The 23,547-nt window shown below is 52.4% G+C and overlaps 1 protein-coding gene across 3 annotated transcripts in view; it reads right to left on the bottom strand.

Moving 5' to 3' along the window:
* LOC137414483 (actin filament-associated protein 1-like) overlaps positions 1-23,547 on the bottom strand; it is a 263,066-nt gene that overhangs the window by 82,841 nt on the left and 156,678 nt on the right. For all 3 annotated transcript variants that reach the window (XM_078773714.1, XM_078773716.1, XM_078773715.1), the window contains exon 10: positions 19,512-19,605. In XM_078773714.1, the coding sequence (XP_078629840.1) occupies positions 19,512-19,605 (94 nt within the window). The remainder of the gene's footprint in view (positions 1-19,511; positions 19,606-23,547) is intronic.

Raw genomic sequence — 23,547 nt, 5'->3', positions numbered from 1 at the left:
GTGTGTGTGTGTGTGTGTGTGTGTGTGTGTGTGTGTGTGTGTGTGTGTGTGTGTGTGTGTGTGTGTGTAGGTGTGTGTGTGAGAGGGGTGCAGGACCTAGATCACCCAAACTCCTGGACGGTTTCCCCATCTCTACATAGACTACATACTTTATATTTTGAATTCCCATTCAGTTGTACACAGTTGTACATTCAGTTGTACACGATATAATAATGGACACATGATGGTGCTATAGATTTTGCTAATTCGCATAACTAATTAATGTGCAACTTTTTGCACTGACGAGTTGTGAATTCTTTCTAAGTGATTTTTTATCTAAATCTTTGCAAAATTTCAGGTAGATACCCGAGGTGGGTCACGAAAGTCAAAAACTAGACAGATTTTGGAGGCTTCGCCCATTGTCTATTAGGACGGGTACTGTTGCTCGTCATATATAATGGCGATACAACAATTTTTACCGCTTTGCTTTGAAGAACGGGAATGAAGGGGGAGGAGCGTGTTAATATGTCTGGCTGAAGGCTTTGGGTAGTGAGGGGGCTTGAAGCCAGATTTTAATCTTACAGCCGCCATGTTGGTGCTCGCCATCACTGCGATGTGAAGCGAAAGATGCCTCAGAGCTGTCACATTCACAATCGCTATATCGTATATGTGTACGTGAAATCGATACGTGTTTCCTTAATTGTAGAAACGACCAAGTCAACAGTTAAAAGGATTTTGAGCCTATAGGTGTTACGGCCTTGGCAAGATCGATGGAGACAGCGATCTGTTAGCTTATACACCGCCCAAATAGCTATGTTGAATTCTCTCATGTAGAGATTAAACCCACGTCGTTTGAAATTTGGCCGATGTCATTATTTAATTTTAATGATGTGTATATACGAATCAAAAAGAAGATAATTGGTTTTGGGTCGTCCTTTCCACATATGTCGTGGGAGTGTGAGTTGAAGAGACGACCGTGATGGCGGGGAGAGGGTTGGCATTCTCTCAAGCATGGATTCAAACCATGTCCTTATAAAAGGTCTTTCTCCAAGGTCATTATTTTTAACTGTGTGTTTTCATTCGTCAGGTTGCAATCGGTGCAGCCATCTGTGCGGTACCCAGGAAAATAACATAATGCGGGAGTCCAAACCGGAAAATGCTGGAGACCAAAGATGAAATTGGAAAAACAATATAGTGTAGTGCGGTGCTATGCGCACGACTTGTCTTGCCAATAAAGGAAGCAACAACGTATTGTTGCGAATATGGAATTTGGCCTCCATATCCGCTTGTAAATATTCCCCTATTTTCTCCAATACTCCCCAACTTTCCCCGATCCCCCATTCCCTAGTCCCATTGCATGTAAATAACAATCAGTAGAGCCGACCTTCCCCTTATTCCCCCATTAAATGTCGTGCCCAGGTCCACCGCACCACACGTAGACAACTTTCGGACATCTTCCTAGTTATTCTTAATCTATGTCAGTTAAGGCCTCGTTTCCATTAATTATGACTCTTCGTTGCACCAGAATGTGATTATATGGCATCAGTAGTGAGTTTAGGACCTTTCCCATACCTCCTCCCATCTTCTTCCCCAAACAACAACAATAACAACAACTACAACAACAATTACAACAACAACAGAGGAGATGGCGGCGGAGCGGGGGAGGATGCGTCCTCACACCGGCTCGATTAGCTCCAGACCATGCGCTCCACGGGGTTACCCCGAAGGGGCTGGCTGTCAGCTCCTCGTCAGGGGCGGAGCCAGTAACCCCCCCCGCACGCACCCAATGAGAAGCAACGTGCCGATTCCACGAGGCGGAGCTAACGAGCCGAGGGCGTGTCACTCCCCGCCGGATATACGCAGCCGCTTGCCGGATGTGACGTCAGATGCGCCTCAGCTTGGAGAGAGAAGCCACCGCCACCCCCAGCGCGACGATACCTCCCCGCATCTTTGGACCGGACCGGACCGTACTGGACCCTGCTTTGAGCCAAGAGTGCACCTTGAGCCATCGATACCCGCTGTCCTTTTCATCAACCCCCGTGTGAGTCAGCCTTGTCCCGTTTGTCTGTAGTCTGTCCGGGGTTAATATAAGAGTGTGTCTAAGTGCCTGTCTTTCTGTGATTATAACTCTAGCCCCTGTAATCTGACCTTTCCGTACGAATATAATCTCCTCCGGAGGTCTTGAGAACTGAACCCTTGGTGTCGTATTGTGTTATTGTAATCCAGCCGGGTGTCTTCTTTTTCTTATTGAGCCAGCGTAACGCGACTAGTCAACGTTCGGGCACAATCGGGTAACTTGTGCGGACACGACGGCCATTCCGCTCGGCCCACCTTAACATCAAAGTCGTGTCTGTAACAATTGGTGTCGAGGAGTGAGATTCGGACCCGGGACTAAATTAGTTAGGCCCAAATTTTGGGAGGGAAAATCGATCCGGAGCGCGTACTGCGCTCGACAAAATCGATCCGGAGCGCGTACTGCGCTCGACAAAATCGATCCGGAGCGCGTACGGCGCTCGACAAAATCGATCCGGAGCGCGGGTACTGCGCTCGACGAAAGTATAACGGCGAAATTTCGAATTTGTTTTACGAAACTCGAATTTTGAAAGTCGCGCTATGGCGGATCAAGACGGCTGGGGTCCGGTAGGGGAGAGTGAAGCAGGGTCGGTCCAGGACCAAATTGAGGGACAAGAGGAGAGCGAAGCAGTGAGGGCGGCAGGTTCGCAAAATAGCGCCGTCACGCACGAAGTAGCGGGCGCGCAAAAAGGCGCCTCGCACGAGCGCGCGGTAGCCGAGCCGGCTGTATCAGCGGGCTTTAACATGCAGCCGTTTGACATGCAGCAGTTCATGGCACGGTTTAGCGAATACATGGCAGAGTCGAAGAGCGACAACGAAAAAAGAGCCAGGGAAATGGAGAAAATGGAAAACAGAATGGGGGAGCGACTAGGGAATCAAATCGGGGGGTTAGACAAGAAATTTGGGAAGTTAGACAATAATTTTGAGGAGTTAGACAAGAAATTTGGGAAGTTAGACAATAATTTTGAGGGGTTAGACAACGGGATAAAAGAGGTGAAAACTGGGTTAGAGGGGTTAGAAAACAGTATGGAAGGCAAATTGAGGGACATGAGGGACCAAGCGGAAAGGGAAGTTAAACAAATGGAGCAGCAGATAGAGGGGGTCAGAATGGGGGTAGAAACCAAACTGGATGCTCACAGGGAGGAAATGGAGCAGATGAGGGTGGCATCTGGGCAGGAGATGCAAGTGATGGGAGAGGAGATCAGAAGAGGAGTGAGTGAGGAGGTCGGAGGAGTGCGCGAGGAGGTGAGGCACTGTGAGGAGCACATGGAAAAGGAGGTGAGAAAGGGGACTGTAAAGTTACAAGGGGGCATAGAGGACCTGACGCAGGAGGTGGAGCAGCTGACGGTGGGACAGACGGAGTTAGTGGAGCAGGTTCAAAGGAACACTGCGGTATTAGGAGGTTTAAAGGCGACACAAAAAGAAATTAAAAACGACTTGATAGCGACACAGAGGCAATGTCAGATGGTACGTGAGGGACTGACAACGAGGTTGGACGAGGTGGTAGAGGTAATGGAGACGAAGGACCGGCAGGTGAGGACGCACATGGAAACGGTCAAGGTAGCCTTGGAGGACGAGCTTGAGGAGACGTACCGGGGAATAAAAGAGGTGAAGCACAAATTAGAAGAAGTGGAAGAAGGGATGAGTGAAATTAAGAAGCGACGGAGAGGGGATAAGAAAGAGATAAAAGAGGAGATAAAAGAATTGGTCCAAAGTCTGTGTTTGGATCGTGATGTGCTCATTAACCGGATGAGGGATTCGCAGGTGATGGAGGAGAAGCGAAGAGGAAGAGGACCCGGTGTAAGTGGTGACCAATATGGTCGTGCGTATGATGCGCCAGGGGATTTAAGAAGCTTGGGGGTCGAGATGGACCCGGGTGTTCGTGAAAGGCCATTGGTGAGGTGTGCGACAGGTCTGGTGTGCGAAAAAGGAGGTGTGCAAGAAAGTCCGACTCTGGGGTGTGTGACGGACAGGTGCATGAGGAAAGAGTGCGCTGTCAGAAGTAAGGAAGAGTGTCCACCTGTGGTGAGTGTTACAGAGGGTGTAACGGGAGAGTGTGCGCGAGGAAGGTGTGTGACGGACAGGTGCATGAGGAAAGAGTGCGCTGTCAGAAGTAAGGAAGAGTGTCCACCTGTGGTGAGTGTTACAGAGGGTGTAACGGGAGAGTGTGCGCGAGAAAGGTGTGTGACGGGCAGGTGCATGGGGAAAGAGTGTGCTGTCAAGAGTAAGGGTGAGTGCGTTGTCACGAGTGGAGGTGAAAGTAGTGAGAGTGACAAGGAGCGTGAGTTAGTTGTGACAGGTGAGCGAGGATGTACACCTGGGATGGAAGGATGCACACCTGGAATGGTAGAGCGTGAGTGGGAATGCACGCTGGAGTTGGTGGTGAGGCACATGGTTGGGTGTGCGAATGAGGGCACACCTGTGATTGTCACAGAGGAGGTGACCAAGGAGGGGGCGCGAAGAGGTGTTTTGGTGAGGTGTGCTACGAACGAATGTGTGCCAAAATGTTCGGTGGTCAGGTGTGTGACCAAGGCTGTGAGTGGAATGAGTGTACCTGGGTGTGTAAGGAAAGGTACGAGGAGCATGGGCACGGCTGGATGTGTGAGCAAGGAACGGGCTGCGGGGTGTAAGCATGCAGGTGAAGCATCGACGTTACACGGGTTAGAGGTTAGAGCGACTTTTAGCCGAAGCGGGCCCTCGGTGCGTGCCGGGCCTCGCTTTGAACGGCCGCGTCCAGGCTCCACTAGGTGGAGCGGGCAGCTGGATAGGAAGGGTCGTCATGGCGACCACGTTTTGTGGAGACGTGCCGGCAGGTCGAGATCGGGACATTGGATGGCTCCACGCCGAGGTGGTGCGTGGGATCTCGGCCCGGGTAAGCCCCCGTCCCTGCCCCGAATGCCGGACGCATCCAGCCGCTGGCACAAAACAACCAGCATCCATTGTTTGGCTTTACGAAGCCGGGCTTTGGACAGGAATTGGCGCACCGAGAGGTATTAGTGAGTCGACTGGGTGATGAGGTTAGTGTTTTGGACCCAAAATTGGAGAAAAACAAAATTTGGTGATTGGCAAAGGATTGGCAGTAGTGATTGGCAGATGATGAGTAGGATTGGCAAATTTTTGATTTGTTGAAATTTGACGTGCAAAATTGATAGTGAGAGACCCCCGATGTGGTGGGATGGCAAATCCACCATCCTTCCCATGGGGGGCAAAGGAGCACTAGATTATGGGGTGTATGGCAGTGAAAACTAGCCCGGGTGGGTTAGGATATTGTGTGTAGGGATCTAGCGAAGATGACATTAGGTAACGTTAAGTTTAGTTAGTGACTGATACCTGTAGTGGGGACGCAGGTAGATTAGTATGGATGATAATGACGTGGGAGCGCAATAGTTTAAAGGGACGACTGGGAAGCGCAAGTTTCAGAAGGGAGTAGTTAGCTGAGATGATGCCGTGTTTGTGAGAATTGAACAGGTGTGATTGCACAGGTGTGCAACTGGACAGGTGTGTGGAGCAGTGTATGAGTAGTGAGTGTTGTGGAACAGCGCGAATGCGCTTGGGGAGAGAAGGGTGCAGGTGGCACCAGGTGTGAGAGCACAGGTGTGCAAGTACAGGTGTGTGGAGAGAGTTGGAGTAAGTGGTACGGAGTGGTGTGCATGGTGCGAAGGTGTGGATGGGGGAAGAGTGGACCCCTTTCACGAGTACCCGGGGCGGGTAGTGTAAGTGTTAGGTAGAGGGTGCAGGTAAATTGTGGTTGGATATTGGCATTTGTGGTGCGTTGCAGAATGGTGTTGTGAATGGGTGCATTAGTGTTGTGGAAATGGCTGGGCGTGTAGCCTGTTAGTGTGTGTAGTTGGTTGGGCACTCCACCACTGTGAGGATGTCGGCCAGGTGAGGCCGCAGGTGGGCTCTGGGAGCCGGTAGTTGTGAGTGGGTGCCTGAGGATCCCGGGTGTGGATCGGGCAGCCCAGTGCCAGAGAGGGCACGGAGTGGGGAGAGAGCCAGAGGGCCTTCCCCAGGTAGTTAGGTTAGGGCAAGGAGCAGGTAAGCTCGGAGGCAACTGCAGTGGTGGAGGTGTGCAGGTGGGTAGACCCACTGGGAGAGGTACACGCCGCAGCCCAGAAATTGTGCGAGGGCACCGGGAGATGAATCGGGGGAGTGAGACCCCAAATTGAAGAGCACCACAGTTTGGCCAATGGGAATTGGTTTTTAGAACCCATAGTGTAAGAGGGCCAATGGTTTGGCCGGAGAGAGACCCCGGGTAGTGTAAAGTTGTTAAAGTCATTTAGGAGATAGTTAGGATTGATGAACCTGTCGCACCATACGCAGCCACTTACCTGTGGTGATGATGATGACTCCACACCTGTGTTTTCTTTGTTCTGTGTGCAGGAAATGAGATTGCTGTGGATTTGTGAGACGCATCACGACGTGGATGAGACATTGGGGTGATTCCATCTCTCCCTCCTTAGGAGGGACTGATGATGAATTGGTGATGGCAAATTTTGATGTGCAGTTGGAGATGGCAAATTTTGATGAGAGTTGAAAATGGCAAATTTGATTGGTTAGGAGGGAGAGAAGACGAATTTGGTTTATGGGAGGAACGGGGAAGACAGTAGGGATGTTTGTTGATTTGTAAAGTAGATGTTTATGGGTAGTGTTGTGTTTTGTGGATACAGTAAGGGGTAAGGGAGGGGCCATGTAGGTTACCTGGTGGGGGGGGGGGGGCGTACGATAGGAACGTACCTGTCTCACCTGGTTCCCATGTGCCCCCAGTGTGCATCACCTTACATTGCGTGCACTTTTGCGCCCTTACCACCTTACTCACTTGTTGCTTCTTTTGTCTCCCACCTCCGAGGATCTGGCTTTGGGGTAGAGAGAGAGGAGAGAGAGGTGCTGGCTGCGCAGTTGTGGGCCTGCACTTTCGCTGTTCGCTGCCTGGATCGATACACCATATGGACCGCAATGTTTGTGGCCACCCACAATGGACCGCAGTTCGTTTGCGGCCAAGCACCACCCGGGGATGGACCTATGGGTCAACGTGGCACCTATGCCATAAAGGTGAACCACTGTTAATTAACACCACCAAGTGCACCACAAGAAGAGCAAGAGACACCTGCAGGGTTAGGGGTTGTCGAATTTATTTTTATTCCAATGAACAATGGTGACTGCACCGATTGGTGGTGGGGTGGTGCTTTTGATGCTCGGGAAGGGTGCTCTGCACGTTATTAAAGGCCGTCGGCCACAGAGCACTCGTGGGTTGGTGTATCGATGTTGGCAAGCGCGGTCTCTCTATGCATAACATCTGCATGTGTTCCTCCAAAGACAGGTCCTGGATCGTAGTGTAAATAGCAGCGTAGTCTTGTAAATAATGCTCCCTACCGGCTGTATGTTTAGTTTGAGAATTCTTTCCGGATTCGGTTATCCTGTGGGTGTGTTTCTGTGAGGAGAAGGGTGCAACGTCGCAGGGGGACATATTTACTCATTTGTGAATATCTGTAAAACTGTCGCACTCAGGGTAGAGTTAATAGTAGAGGGAACTACATTGCGTGCCACACTAAAGTAGGTAAAAATTTATCGGGTCGGGACGCCCCGAGGGTAGAGAAGGGTGCAATGTTGCGAATATGGAATTTGGCCTCCATATCCGCTTGTAAATATTCCCCTATTTTCTCCAATACTCCCCAACTTTCCCCGATCCCCCATTCCCTAGTCCCATTGCATGTAAATAACAATCAGTAGAGCCGACCTTCCCCTTATTCCCCCATTAAATGTCGTGCCCAGGTCCACCGCACCACACGTAGACAACTTTCGGACATCTTCCTAGTTATTCTTAATCTATGTCAGTTAAGGCCTCGTTTCCATTAATTATGACTCTTCGTTGCACCAGAATGTGATTATATGGCATCAGTAGTGAGTTTAGGACCTTTCCCATACCTCCTCCCATCTTCTTCCCCAAACAACAACAATAACAACAACTACAACAACAATTACAACAACAACAGAGGAGATGGCGGCGGAGCGGGGGAGGATGCATCCTCACACCGGCTCGATTAGCTCCAGACCATGCGCTCCACGGGGTTACCCCCGAAGGGGCTGGCTGTCAGCTCCTCGTCAGGGGCGGAGCCAGTAACCCCCCCCGCACGCACCCAATGAGAAGCAACGTGCCGATTCCACGAGGCGGAGCTAACGAGCCGAGGGCGTGTCACTCCCCGCCGGATATACGCAGCCGCTTGCCGGATGTGACGTCAGATGCGCCTCAGCTTGGAGAGAGAAGCCACCGCCACCCCCAGCGCGACGATACCTCCCCGCATCTTTGGACCGGACCGGACCGTACTGGACCCTGCTTTGAGCCAAGAGTGCACCTTGAGCCATCGATACCCGCTGTCCTTTTCATCAACCCCCGTGTGAGTCAGCCTTGTCCCGTTTGTCTGTAGTCTGTCCGGGGTTAATATAAGAGTGTGTCTAAGTGCCTGTCTTTCTGTGATTATAACTCTAGCCCCTGTAATCTGACCTTTCCGTACGAATATAATCTCCTCCGGAGGTCTTGAGAACTGAACCCTTGGTGTCGTATTGTGTTATTGTAATCCAGCCGGGTGTCTTCTTTTTCTTATTGAGCCAGCGTAACGCGACTAGTCAACGTTCGGGCACAATCGGGTAACTTGTGCGGACACGACGGCCATTCCGCTCGGCCCACCTTAACATCAAAGTCGTGTCTGTAACAGTATGTAACCACAAGTGTCTTTATTCCACGGATCAAATTATAGCACTGCCGTGCTCAGGGCTGTGAGCCCCGTGTATATCCCGAGGCCACGCCTACCACTCGGGCGTGGCCGACACCCTCCTGGTGCGCGGAATGATGTCATCGCGCCAGCGAGCCATCGTGTCCGCCCACGCGCCCCCCCAGAATTCCCGCGCACCTGAAGGATCAGTTTGCGTGGCAAACGGATGACCCGGCCGAAGCGCCCTCTGGCGGCTGGCAGCGTCTGGGATGCCGGGATGCCACTGGCTGCCCCTGGGATGGGTGCGGGACCAGGGGGCGGCGTGCCGGCGGGGTTGGGCGGTGCCGGGGGTCCGCCCGCCGGGGGGCGGCCCCGACGCGGGGGCTGAGCCACTGGCGGGGGGTGGTCCACGTCGAGGTGGGCCGGTTTGAGGCAGTCCACGGACACGCGGTCAGGAGTACCGCCGATGTACAGGGTGAAGTGCTTCGCCACGGTTTCCAGCACGCGGAAGGGCCCGTCGTACGGGGGCCGCAGCTGTGTCCGGTGGGCGTCGTGTCGGACGAACACGTACTCCGCCGTGCGAAGCTCTGGGGCGACGTGCGTTGGTGAGTGCCCGTGGTGCGCCGTTGGCACCGGGGCGAACCTCTGGGCGGTCTCCTGCAGCGCGGAGCACTGCTGCGCCGCGGACCATGGTGCCGTGGAGTTGGGGAGGAACTCGCCCGGCACCCGCAGCGGTTGTCCGAAGACCAACTCCGCCGCGGATGCGCGTAGGTCGTCCTTGGGTGCCGTCCGGAGGCCCAGCAGGACCCAGGGGAGCCTGTCGACCCAGCCGCCGTCACGGAGGGTGGCCCGGAGCGCGGCCTTTAAGGAGCGGTGGAAACGCTCGCACAGGCCGTTGGCCTGGGGATGATAGGCCGTGGTACGGTGCAGCTGGACACCGAGCCCCCGCGCGACCACCCCCCAGAGCTCTGAGGTGAACTGGGGGCCGCGGTCGGACGAGATGTCCGAGCGGGCACCGAACCGGGAAACCCAGGTGGCGATGAACGCCTGCGCGACGTCCGCCGCCGTCATCGCCGCCAAAGGCACGGCCTCCGGCCACCGGGTGGTGCGGTCCACCATGGTGAGGACGTGGGTGAAACCCCGCGAGGGGGGCAGAGGTCCCACCAAGTCCACGTGAACGTGGTCGAACCGACGTTCGGGCACCGTAAACGCGGCCAACGGGGCCTGGGTGTGGCGGTGCACCTTCGCGCGCTGGCACGCGAGGCACGTCCTGGTCCAATCGCGGACGACCTTCCAGAGGCCATGCCAGACGAACTTGTCGGCGACCAGCCTCTGGGAGGCCTTCGTGCCCGGGTGGGACAGGCCGTGGATGGCGTCAAAAACCCGGTGCTGCCAGCCCGCGGGCACGATGGGGCGTGGCCGCCCGAGGGAGACGTCGCACAAGAGGGCCGTGCCCGCGCCGTCGAACGGCACCTCAGAGACGCGTAGGCCCATGACGGCGGTCCACAAGGCCTGGACGTCGGGGTCGGTGGTCTGGTCCGCCGCCATCCGGGCATAGTCGATGCTGAGGTGGAGCGCGTGGGCGACGGACCGGGAAAGGCAATCCGCCACCGGGTTGTCCTTCCCCGTGACGTGCCGGATGTCCGTCGTGTACTCGGACATGGCCGAGAGGTGACGCTGCTCCCGGGCCGACCACGGCTCGGCGACCTTGGCCTTCGCGAAGACCAGGGGCTTGTGGTCGACGAAGGCCATGAACGAACGGCCCTCGAGCAGATGGCGAAAGTTCCTGACCGCCAGGTGAAGCCCGAGCAACTCACGGTCGAAGGTACTGTACCGGCGTTCGTGCGGGCGAAGCTGCCGGCTGAAAAACGCCAGCGGTTGCCAAGCTCCACGCACCCATTGCTCGTGCACCGCGCCCACCGCGTAGTCCGACGCGTCGGTGGTGAGGGCAATCGGTGCATCGGGCGCCGGGTGCGCAAGCATGGTGGTGTTAACCAGGGCGAGCTTCGCGCCCACGAATGCCGTGTCCCTCTGCTCGGTCCAAACTATGTCACCTTTGCCCGGCTTCCCCCGGAGGGCCTCGTGCAGGGGGCGCAGGAGCTGGGCGATGTGGGGCAGGAAACGGTGGTAAAGGTTCACCATGCCCAGGAACTCCTGGAGCCCCCTGATCGTGCGGGGGCGCGGAAATCCCTTGACCGCCTCCACCTTTGCTGGTAAGGGGATGGCTCCGTGCCTGGTGACGCGGTGCCCCAAAAAGTCGATCTCGGCGACGCCGAACCGGCACTTGGTGGGGTTCACGATCAGGCCATGCTGGACCAGGCGTTCGAAGAGCGTGCGGATATGGCGGAGGTGCTCTTCACGGGACGCGCTTGCGACGAGGATGTCGTCCAGGTAGACATAGACGAAATCCAGGTTGCGCAAGACGCTGTCCGTCCATCAGACGTTGGAACACCTGAGCCGCATTCTTCAAACCGAAGGGCATCCGAAGGAACTCGAAAAGGCTGAATGGCGTAATGACGGCCGTCTTCGGGATGTCCTCTGGCCGGACGGGGACCTGGTGGAAGCCGCGTATGAGGTCCACCTTAGAAAAGCAGGACATTTTCGCCAACCGGGCGGAAAAGTCCTGGATGTGAGGGACCCGGTAACGGTCAGGGGTGGTGGCATCGTTGAGGCGGCGGTAGTCCCCGCACGGCCGCCATCCCCCGCCAGGCTTCGGCACGATGTGGAGTGGCGACGCCCAAGCACTCTTGGAGCGCCGCACGATGCCCAGCCGCTCCAGCGTAGCGAACTACGCTCTCGCCACCGCGAGCTTCGTTGGTTCGAGGCGGCGGGCCCGGGCGTAGACCGGTGGCCCGACGGTGGGTATGTGATGTTCCACCACGTTCTTGACAGCCACCGCCGAGAAGGTGGGCCGCGTGAGGGCCGGGAAGCTGGCGAGGAGGCGGGTGAACTCGTCCGCTGCCGGGAGCGTACAAACCAACCTCGCCGGGATCGGACCGCTCAGCAAGCCGCTTGGCGAGCCACTCAGTGAGCCACTCAGGGAGCTGCCCAACGAACTGCTCAGCATGCAAGCCAGCGAGCTGAACGTTTCCGCCTGAACGAGGCGCCTGTTCTTAACATCCACCAACAGCCCATTTGCACACAGGAAATCCGCACCGAGCAATGCCATGGGCACGCTGGCGGTTACGAAAGTCCATTGAAAGCGTTGCCCTCCGAACCGCAGGGAGAAGCAGCGCTTCCCGAAGGTGCGTATGGGCGTACCGTTGGCTGCAAGCAGCGCGGGGCCCAGACCCGCGGCTCGCTTGTCGGATGTGGAGGCGGGGATAACGCTCACCTGTGCGCCCGTGTCGCAGAGGAAGCGACGCCCGGACAAGGTGTCTGTGACAAACAGGAGGCTACCAGAATGGCCGACGCTCAGGGCCGCTACTGAGCGCCGGCTTTGTAGTTTCCCGACTTGCCGAAGGAGCACGGCGGGCAACAATTCCTTGCCTTGTGGCCAAACCTGGCGTGGAAATGGCACCAGGTTTGCGGCGAAGGCGGAGGCCGCGGTTTTCGCGGTGGTGGTGGGCGGGGCGTGGCGGCGGCCACGCGGTGTGCATCAGCCTCAAGATCCACGAGGTGTGGTGCATCAGCATCAGCGTCAGCCCCGGGATCCGCGACGGCCGCACCGAAGCTCGCCCGCATGTCACACGCCACGAAAAACTTGTCGGCCTCGACGGCCAGCGCGCGCGGTTCCTTTATCTTGGAACCGGCCAACGCGAGGCATACCTGGGCCGGTAGCTGGTGTAAAAAGAGCGCCCGGAATAAAAAAACATCCGGTGCTTTGTCCCCCAGTAGCGACAGCATGTGGTCCATTCGGACCAATGGTCGCGTGTCGCAGAGATCGGGAAGGTCCAGGAGACGGTCGGCCCGTTCGTCCTCTGTGAGGCCGAACGTGGCGATGAGGCGACGCTTGAGCGCCTCGTACCTGTGGTCGGCCGGTGGGTTCCGCAGGACAGACATGACTTGGGCGGCTGTGCCGGGCCCGAGGGCGGCGATGACGTGGAAATACCGCGTCTCGTCCGCCATTATGCCATGAAGCTGAAACTGGGTTTCGGCCTGCATAAAACATATCTCCGCCTGAGCTTCCCAAAACTCAGGGAGTTTCACCGCTACCGCGTTGCTGCTCGTCATGGCGCGTTCTGTAGGTCAGCTTCGGCTGAACTAGTCGAGGTCACCAATGTAGTGCGGTGCTATGCGCACGACTTGTCTTGCCAATAAAGGAAGCAACAACGTATGTAACCACATGTGTCTTTATTCCACGGATGAAACTATAGCACTGCCGTGCTCGGGGCTGTGAGCCCCGTGTATATCCCGAGGCCACGCCTACCCCTCGGGCGTGGCCGACACGCTCCTGGTGCGCGGAAAGATGTCATTGCGCCAGCGAGCCATCGTGTCCGCCACAATAGCCTATTTTACTCCAGGGGGTCCCACGATTACCCACCCAACATTTGTTGTGATCGGTTCAGCCATTTTTGCGGTACCTGGGAATGGACGGACGGACATTTGGTGAATTCTAGTAAGATTATTCAATTTAATTCTTCTTCTTTAATGGCCACCGTTATCCCACCTGAGGGTAGCAATTTGTAATGTGGCCATGGTATCGGCGATAGTTCGTATACTCTTCTCAAAGGACACATTGGGATTTTTAGCATCCACCAACGAATGCTGGGAGACTAGAGTTGTGGAACGGGAAGGAGGGGGTGGAAGGGGAGTGAGGGGGTGGAAGGGGAGGGAGGGGGTGGAAGGGGAGGGAAAGGGAGGGAGGGGGGAAAGGGAGGGATGGGGGGAAGGGAGGAGTGCAGGGGAAGGGGGGGAGGGGAGGAAAGGGGGTGAGGCAGGAGAGGAAGGGGGTTCATATATATGCTGGTGGTTGAATGTGGCATTCATCACGTTTCTGAGTTAAGTGTTAAGCCGATCAGGAAGAAGGAGAAGCCATTCTACCAACTTCGTACACTTCCAGGGGGGGAGGAGGGAATAGGGGAGTGAGAAGTGGGGTAGAGGGGATAGGGGAGGTAAGGGTGATAGGGGGGAGGGAAGAGGAGGGGGAGGGGGAGGGGTCTTCGTGGAAGGGGGTGGACGGGGAGGGAGGGGGAAGGGGAGGGGGAGAGGGGGTAGGGGAGGGTAAGGGGGGAGGAGGGAGGCAGGAGAGGAAGGGGAGTGGCTCATGCTTCTGAGTGAATGTGGCTCACGTTTCTGAGTTGAGTGTGATGCCGTTCAGGAAGAAGAAGAAGACTTACTACCAACTTCGTACACTTCCGGAATTGTTTGATTTATTTGTGTTCAAATGTCTGGTGATTGTTTTGTATTTATTTATGCGAATGTGTACTTATATATAAAGTGTCATGAATAAAAAAGGCTTCGGCACTATTGAGCGATTTTTTTTTAAACTCCAAAAAAAGATTTTATTTTTCAATTTTTTTTTTTTTGCCTAAAACACTCCCATGCACGCACTGATGTACCTCTGAAAGTTTGAGGAAGATCTGTTCAACCATCTCTGAGAAAAATGGCGACACAGACAGGCAGACAGACATCTCTCTTATATAGTAGATGTGCAGCTTTCTCCAGCGAGAAAAGCGTGGGAGGAGTCGATTTATTTATATATACAGACTTGGCATTTAATATGGAATATTTTTTTTTCTTGACTTGGGTTTACTTTCTTAACTCAGTATATCAATCTGGTGAGTCTATTACACTTTGGTGATTTATTTGTTAAAAGAACCATGTCACTGATTGTCTGTCGCAGCAAGAAGTCAACAACAGGATTATATCACAGGTGGCGTGGCAAAATGTACAGACAGGTGCATTTGATGATTGGCTTCACAGTCGGGTATACAAGGGTTGTTGCGTTCTGTATTCGTGGAAAACAACTGCTGCACATCTCCAAACGTTATTGCCGCTTCCTCTGGAGATGGTCCGTCAACTCGACAATGCTGCTGGTCATGGAGTGGTGGCTTTACGAAATTACGGCATGAAACAGCGTGCTATTGCTCGGCAGTATGGCATCACTCAAGGTCAGGTGTCAAAGATCCTGAAAAGAAATGCTCAGAGGGGTGTCCCTACTCCAATACCGAGGCCAGGACGTCCCCGCAGAACCACAAGGAAGGATGATCGCCAGCTGCACCGGTTAGTCCGCAATGGCCGTACCAAGTCAGCTAATCGGATTAGGGCTGAGTGGCAGCAACTGACAAATGTGCCTGTATCCAGAAGGCTAGTCAACCAACGACTGGTTCAAGCAGGCTATCGTGCCAGGCGTCCCCCGAGAAAGCCACGCCTGACCAGACAACACTGCCAGCGCTGATTGCAGTGGGCCAGAGAGCACCGTCAATGGCAGCCAGGACACTGAAATCACGTGATCTTCAGTGACGAGTCTAGATTTCTGGTCTATCGTCAAGATGGCCGCGTCCGAGTGCGCAGACAAGTGCATGAAGCCTACAACAAAGATTGTATAGTGACAAGAGTCCAAGCTGGAGGTGGTGGGGTGACCGTTTGGGCTGCTTTTCATGCAGGGGGCAAAACTGACCTGGTTGTTCTGAATGGAAACCTGAACCAGTTCAAGTACAGGGTCATTCTGGAAGAAACATTGCTTCCATTTGCTCGTGCAGCCTTTCGAGGAAACTTTGTCTTCCAAGATGACAATGCACGGCCTCATCGTGCTCGCATGATCCAACACTTTCTTGCTGACCGTGGTGTAGAGCATATGGAGTGGCCTGCCATGTCCCCGGATATAAATCCGATAGAGAACTTGTGGGCAGAATTAACGCGTCAAATCGACCACTTGGACCAGTAGCTGACCTCTGTGCGTGAATTGCATCAGGCTATTGTCACTGCATGGCAAGCGATTCCTTTCCAAACCTTGGCAAATCTCATGAACAGCATGCCTCAACGTGTACGTGCTCTCCTGAATGCTCGTGGGGGTTACACGAAGTACTGAACTGTAATTTTACTGTCCGTAATCCCAGTCGTAATTTAACTTTTGTTTTTGTTAAAAATTTTTTGGCTAATGTGCAAAATAAAGAGATACTTCTAGAAAACGTACAGAAGTTTAATACAGTACTGTCCATGAATTGAGTTCGATATCAGTTTACATCACTTTCAAGGATCAATTTATTTGTTTCGAAATGTGAAATGTGGTTTTTGTTTCTTTTGAAGGTCACATTAACAAAATCTAGAACAATTTCAACATAATTCCAATGAACTTTTGGTTCTAAGACATCTTGAAAAGTAAGTTCACCCCCACAAAAAAATATTCCATATTAAATGCCAAGTCTTATGTATGTATGTATGTATGTATGTATGTATGTATATATGTATATATATATATTATATATATATATATATATATATATATATATATATATATATATATATATATATATATATATATATATATATATATTATATATATATACGAGAAGAAGTACCCGGCATTGCCGGGCGGGGGAGGAGAGGGGAGGGGGGAGGGGGCGGAGGGGAGAAGAGGGGGGGAGGGGAGAAGAGGGGGGGGAGGGAGAAGAGGGGGGAGGGAGAAGAGGGGGGGAGGGGAGAAGAGGGGGGGGAGGGGAGAAGAGGAGGGGGGAGGGGAGAGAGGGGGGGGAGGGGGAGAAGAGGGGGGGGGGAGGGGAGAAGAGGGGGGGAGGAGGGGAGAGAGGGGGTGGGAGGAGGTGGAGAGGTGGAGAAGAGGGGGAGGGGAGAGGGGAGAAGAGGGGGGATGGGGAGGGTGAGGGATGGGAGGGGGGAGGGTGAGGGATGGGAGGGGGGAGGGTGAGGGATGGGAGGGGGGAGGGTGAGGGATGGGAGGGGGGAGGGGGGTGAGGGGGGGAGGATGAGGGGGATGGGAGGGGGAGGGGGAGGATGAGGGATGGGAGGGGGGAGGATGAGGGATGGGAGGGGGGAGGATGAGGGATGGAGGGGGGAGGGGGGGAGGATGAGGGATGGGAGGGGGAGGGGGAGAGGATGAGGGATGGAGGGGGGAGGGGGGGAGGATGAGGGATGGGAGGGTGAGAGGGGGGGAGGGGGAGGGGCGAGAGGGAGAGGGGGAGGGAAGGGGAGAGGGGGAGGGGAGGGGCGAGGGGGGAGGGGGAGGGGCGAGGGGGGGAGGGGGAGGGGGAGGGGGTGGAGGGGCAGGGGGGTGGAGGGGGAGGGGGGGAGTGGGAGTGGTGACGGGGAAGGGTGAGGGATGGAGGGTGAGGGGTGGGGGGGGACGGGGAGGGGGAGGGGCGAGGAGTAGGGGGAAGGGGCGTGGGGGGAGGGGGAGGGGGGAAAGGTGGGGATGGGGGAGGGGGAGGGGGTGGGCAGGAGGAGGGGAGGGGGAGGGGGGGAATGGGGAGGGGGGAGGGGGGAGGGGGAGGAAGAGGAAGAGGGGGAGGGGGAGGGGGAGGGGGAGGGGGAGGGGGAGGGGGAGGGGAGGGGGAGGGGGAAAGGGGAGGGGGAAATGGGGAGGGGAGGGAAAGGGAGGGGGAGGGTGGGAGAGGGAAAAGGGAGGGGAGGGGAGAAGGGGAGGGGTAGGGTGGAGGAGGGAGGGAGGGGGAGGACGGAGGGGGAAGGGAGGGGGAGGGGGGAGGGGGAAGGGAGGGGGAGGGGGGAGGGGGAAGGGAGGGGGAGGGGGGAGGGGGGAAGGGAGGGGGAGGGGGAGGGGGGAGGGGGAAGGGGGGGGAGGGGGAGGGGGGAGGGGGAGGAGGGGGAGGGGGGAAGGGAGGGGGAGGACGGACGGGGAGGAGGAAGGGGGAGGGGAGGGGAGGGCCAGTCAACAATGACGTTGCAGTTCTCATGGTCGGAGAGCAGCACAACAATCGCGACATCGTCCTGCATCTTTGCAAGAGCACGAGGCGGATTTTGGAGACTCACCGATCCTGTGACCCACGCCCTCCACTTCCAGTACCGGCGTTGCCGGGCGGGGGAAGGCAGACCCGTACATTCCCAACCCTTACATTCGCCCTCTCGACTCAAGCTCGTCTTCGATTCGTATTCGAAATCGAAAGGGGAAAGGGGAAATCCTTCGTATTCGAATTCGTAAACACGAAATATGAATTAAAATTTAATCCATATCGCACAAAATCGACACAAAACACGATCGCATAAAGGTGAAAAAACGCATTCGCTTTTCGCCCTGAATTACGTGCAAACGTGTGACGTGTGACGGGATGGAACATCACATGATCGCTCTGAGCGAATCAGCGAGCGGCTGAGATTAGCGGGTACTTCCCTGAAATGCGCTGAGGTAAATATGAATAAAAAATATGGATCTCGTCAAATATTGTCTCGGCCATGTTCGTCCCAGGCTCAATGGCCATGTCTATGCCAAATATCAAGCACGTGAGCCTCTCCGTTTCGGAATCTATCGGTAACATTACACACACACACACACACACACACACACACACACACACACACACACACACACACACACACACACACACACACACACACACACACACACACACACACAAACTGTGTTATATATATATATATATATATATATACAACATACAGTACATAAAACCAAAAAACACAGTCCAGGAAGCCATACGTCCATCCGTCCATCCGGTAAGCTGTGATTATGTCTATTAATTACGTACTGTTTGAACGCTGGTTGCATCCTGTCTATTAATTATGTATGTCTATTAATTACGTATTGTAGAGGATACCTTTCGATCCTTTTAGACTGCTGAAATCCCTTAGGCTTAGACCTTTGAAGACCCTTTAGGTCCCTTAAGACCACAAAGACTCTGAAGACCCTTAAAGACTCAAAAGACCCAGGGGACCCAAAATAACCAAAAGACTCCAAAGGTCCTTAAAAACCCAGAACACCCAAAATACCTCAAATATACAAAAGACCCTGAAGACCCAAAATACCCAAATGACCCTTGAATACTATAATGACCCAAAGGACCACAAAGACTTTGAAGACCCAAAAGAGCCGCAAGACCCTTTACACCCATTAGACCCCAATATCCTGAAGACCCCCAAGCACCTTAAGACCACTGTTACCTTTAAACCCTTTCCAACACTTTCGACATCTTTGGATCCCTTCACTCTTCCAACTTTTTGTACCCTTTAAATTTTTACACCCCTTAAGCCCTTTTCAACCCCTTGGACCTTAACACAATTTAGACCCTTTACACCATTCAGACCGATTAGACCAGCTTTGACCCTTGGCCATTTAGAGCTTTACACCACTTGGACCTTTATTGATTAAAAATAAATTGCAAGTAAATAAAATCAACAATATTAGAAATAAATCTGTATAAAAGGAATATTTGTATTATGATTGGTGCAAATCATGACAACACAGAAACTCAAATTCAGTCATTATCCTCAGTTAAAACAAGCCCGTGCCTCTGCGGCGATGTGCGGTGAGGCGAGCGGAGTGAGCCGGTCCAAGCTAGTACATATACACATACATATGTTTACATGGACCTTTCAAGACTCCTGTCAAAAATTGTCCCTGACGAATTGTAATACGTATTACACCTTGTGAGCACCTTTTACTTCCAAACTTTCCCTCAGCTTCAACTGAATTTCACGCAATTCAAATTGATGGATGGTATTAAATCACGTGAGATAGAATTGGTTTAGGAAAAGAAATACAGACTCAAAAGGCAACCATATTCGCAGATGGAGATGTAATTAAAGTATGGCATGACGAAGCATTCATAACAAGCATAACGATAATGAAAGACCGTGGGGGAAATGACCAATTTGACATACTTTCCTTGGCGTCTCCATCGCTCGGCGCGCCCTCGTTGCTGCTCATTGTCGCGATGCTTTCCCCGTCCGAGGTCACACGCTCCAGGGAGTTTCTCTGGTGCAGAACAGAAAACAGCAGCCATTTTATACTTCCTATTAATCCGTTAGGAAAACCTCGTAATAAATGAGAACGGTTCACCTGGACAGCTGGGACGAGTTTTTCACTCTTGCCATACAGCTATTTAAAATGTATTTTCTCCTATTATTTTTCCTATATTTGTTTTGTTCCAAAACCTGCTATTTTAAATATATTTTTCACATGCAAAAAAGAGGGGGAAAATGTTTCCATATGTATATATTCCCTATTTTTCTCCAATTTCCCCCTATTTTTTGACTCGGGATGATGCGTGCAGTAAAATTTGGTGCTGCCTTTTTTGTGTGACAATCCAGGAATCCATGGAATTTTCAAGTCATTATAATTGGTTTGACATCTAGTGCACTCTTTGACAACACACTTTTCTTTCAATCCTCAGAGGGGAAGCACTTATTCAATTTCCCTACTCACCGTAAGTACGGGATCACGTACGTGGCCACCTGTCAACAAAAGTTTAAATTTCCTTTAATAAATCACGAGTTTGCAACCTGGGCACATCGTAATTATGTGGCTATTTGTGTTCTTTACCTTTGGGTTATAATTCCTCCATTCCTTCTTAGCAGAAGTCGTGAATGTATCAGAATTGTTACCCTCACCAGAGGAGAGGGTATTGCATTTGGGTCTGTTTGTCTGTCTGTCTGTCTGTCCACACAGAACGTGAGTATGCTTTTCTCTGCAACCGTTGGTCCGACTGGTATGAAATTTTCACCATAGGAGCATCTCCTGTAGAATATTTTATGATAATTATGACGTCATATGTCAAGTATTACGGACACCATCTTTGAAAAACCGAAAAAATTGCACCTCTAGATCTCCGAAACCGCTCCATGGAGAAAAATGAAACATGGCTCATTGTCAAGTACGCCCCATGGGGAACAACATATATTCATGATGTTGTCATCGGTGCCTTCTTTATGACGTCATAATTAGTCAAGTACAACGCTTGATCCGATAAGTTTTAAATTTATTAAGCGTGATCTACACAAACATTGTATCGGAGAATTAAATTGATGACGTCATCGGTGACGTGGTTCAGCAGCTGTATTGGATTAAACATAAATATACGTTGTCAATTACCACACAAACACGGCAGCTAATGGACACCACACAAAATACACCACACAAACATGTCCTGGCGACGGTCTGTAATCTGATTGTTCTTTCTTGTTTATGTTGTGTGGCATTATTTCCCTCCCAAGTTACTGCAAATTATTATTATTTTTTTTTTGTAAACAAGATCGAGGCTCGTGTAAGAGCTAACATTAATGACAAAAAAACAAACGGACACACAAAATATACAATCAAGGGAGCCGGAGACAAGATGGGGAGAGAGCGAGGGAAGCACACAAGTTCAAGTACAACAGCAGAGAACAGGGACATCGGGAGATCTGTTGGAGGGAGAGGGCTTGGGGGGAGGAGGCATGGGAAAGGGGGGGGGGGGGTGAGGTGAAAAAAAAAGAAACATGGACACTGCTAGGACTTCCAGGAAAGAAGTCGGTATTTCAGAAAAGTGGATCTGGGGTGAATTAACGGGGGTAGAAAAAATCAAGGTTTTGGATGGGGGATGGTGGTGGACAGCTGTTTTAAATACCTGGAGGGAGGAGTGGGATTGAAGGGAGTGGGGGAGTTTGTTCCAGAGGCGGGAGAAAAGGAGAATGAAAGAGTGAAGGTGAGCAGAGAATCTTAATTTTGGCAATTTCACCATAAGAGGGTTGCTGGCAGATCTTGTGCGACCTGCAGGAAAATTTGGGGGACAAAGCACAGAGAGAGATGGGAGAGCAAGGCCGGAGAGGAGTCGGTAGAAGACAAAAAGACCACCTACCTACCTGCCTGCGGTGAGTGAGTGATTTTGCCAGTAACATTGCCAGGAACGTTAAAATGGCGAGACGTGTTAACGTACCTCGAGGATTAACAGAAAATCCCCATACCACCCTGGCGCTGAGCACAGAATCCTGTGATGTGAAATCACATAACATATGTTACAGGCTATTGAAGGAGAAAAAAAATCCTCATGTAGTTCTTCAATATTCCCAGATTACGCCATCATCTGAAGAGGATTGCAGAGCTCTATTGTGGGAGAGGAATGTTTGTGGCGTACAGGGATGGATATCATGTCAAGCTGTAGGGAGCGCACAAAACCAGGAAATTACCAAAATACATGACTGATTGGGAGACCTCCAAGCCCGACATGTGGATTTATTTATTTATGTGTGTATTCTATTCCCATGAGTAGTTGCCTTGATGAATTTTAAAGGGTTTGTTGCCTGTCTGTTTTATACTGCCTCGAAGGTCTCCATTCCTCGTCAGTCTCTCCAGGTCAGACGCGTTCTTCCAGCAACTCCCTCAACATGAACTTCCCAAAATCTGACTTGGTTGCTCTTTCTTTCCACCCACTTGTGGAAACGCCTTCCTAAGTATGTTCGATCCCAATCTTCCCTCCAGGGCTTCATCTCTTCCCAAACCCACTCATTTTCCTCGTAGGATCCAATGCGTCCTTCCCTCCCCTTTCTCCTCCTTCCGATCGTTCATTCATTCCCTTGCTTGGTACACCTGCGGGTTGTCCCCACTGCCCCTTTTCTAACATCTGTTACCTCGCTCTTTCATGAACCTTGATGTGTGTATTACAAGAAATATTATGTGCATTAACGGAATGGTTAAGATAATCCAGATGTCCCAGTGGAGGAAGTCGGGAGGGTGAGGTGTTGGAGTGTGAGTGTGTTGGCAGGGTTGTGTGGGGCAGTTTTTGGGTAGGCTAAGTTAACGAGAAAGTTGGGAACAGCTGGTTTCAATGTTGCAGGGTGCCTGGTTTCCATGAGTGAAAGTGAATGCGACTCCAGCTGGGAATGCTGGCCACTGAACTTGATTGTCAGCTCGCTTGACAATACTTTGTGATCCTCAAGCATAAAACATCCGATTTGCCCGATTTCCTCCATAAGTGACATATTCTTATCAACTTTAGACATGTAGTAATGAGTGAGAAGAGAAAAAGGTTCTTTAATGCAATAATAGGTTTACATCTTGTAGATTGGGAGTGGAAGGTCGAAGAAGGCAACTCTGGGATTTCAGCGATCGATATATTTTTTGCTTTTTAAAATTATAATAAAGTAACATTAATTTATTGTTTTTTTGATCTCATAGTCCGTTTCATTATCTCCACCACCAAAGGTGCACGGAGGTTATGTTTTCACCTGTTTGTCTGTCTGTGAACAGGATATCTCAAACTTTTGGACAGATTCAGACGAAATTTGTGGGATAGGTTGGGGATGTGACAATGACGAAATGATTAGTTTTGGTGAAGATTGCTTTTTTCGACCTTCCACTCCCAATCTACAAGATTACTGTTCTCCCCTCTGGGCCGGTGCTCCTGCCTCACACCTAGCTCGGCTTCACGCTGTTGAAGCCAAAGCTTTCAGAATCATTCTCCTGCGATGAAGCTGATTGTGAGGGCCTTTCACGCACTCACCGCAGGCAGGTTGGTGGTCTTTCTGTCTTCTACCGACTCCTCTCTGGCCTTGCCCCCCCCCCCCAGCTCTCTCTGTGCTCTGTCCCCCAAATATTCCTGCAGGTCGCACAACATCTGCCTGCAACCCTCTTATGGTTAAACTGCCAAAATCTAGGCTCGCTGCTCACCTTCACTCTTTCATTCCCCTTTTCTCCCGCCTCTGGAACAAACTCCCCCACTCCCTTCAATCCCACTCCTCCCTCCAGGTCGTTAAAACAGCTGTTCACCATCATCTCTGATCTTCCCCCTTCCAAAACCTTGATCTTTTCTACCCCCGCTAATTTCACCCCAGAACCACTTTTTTGAAATACCAACTTCTTTCCTGGAAGTCTTTGCAGTGTTATGTTTTATACCTCTCCTACCCCCCCCCCCCCACACCTTCCCACGCCTCTTTCCCCCAA

Source organism: Myxine glutinosa, chromosome 3 (assembly GCF_964187855.1).
Source record: "Myxine glutinosa chromosome 3, kmMyxGlut1.1, whole genome shotgun sequence".
NCBI lineage: Eukaryota > Metazoa > Chordata > Myxini > Myxiniformes > Myxinidae > Myxine > Myxine glutinosa.
This window is presented reverse-complemented; position numbering and strand designations above follow the sequence as displayed.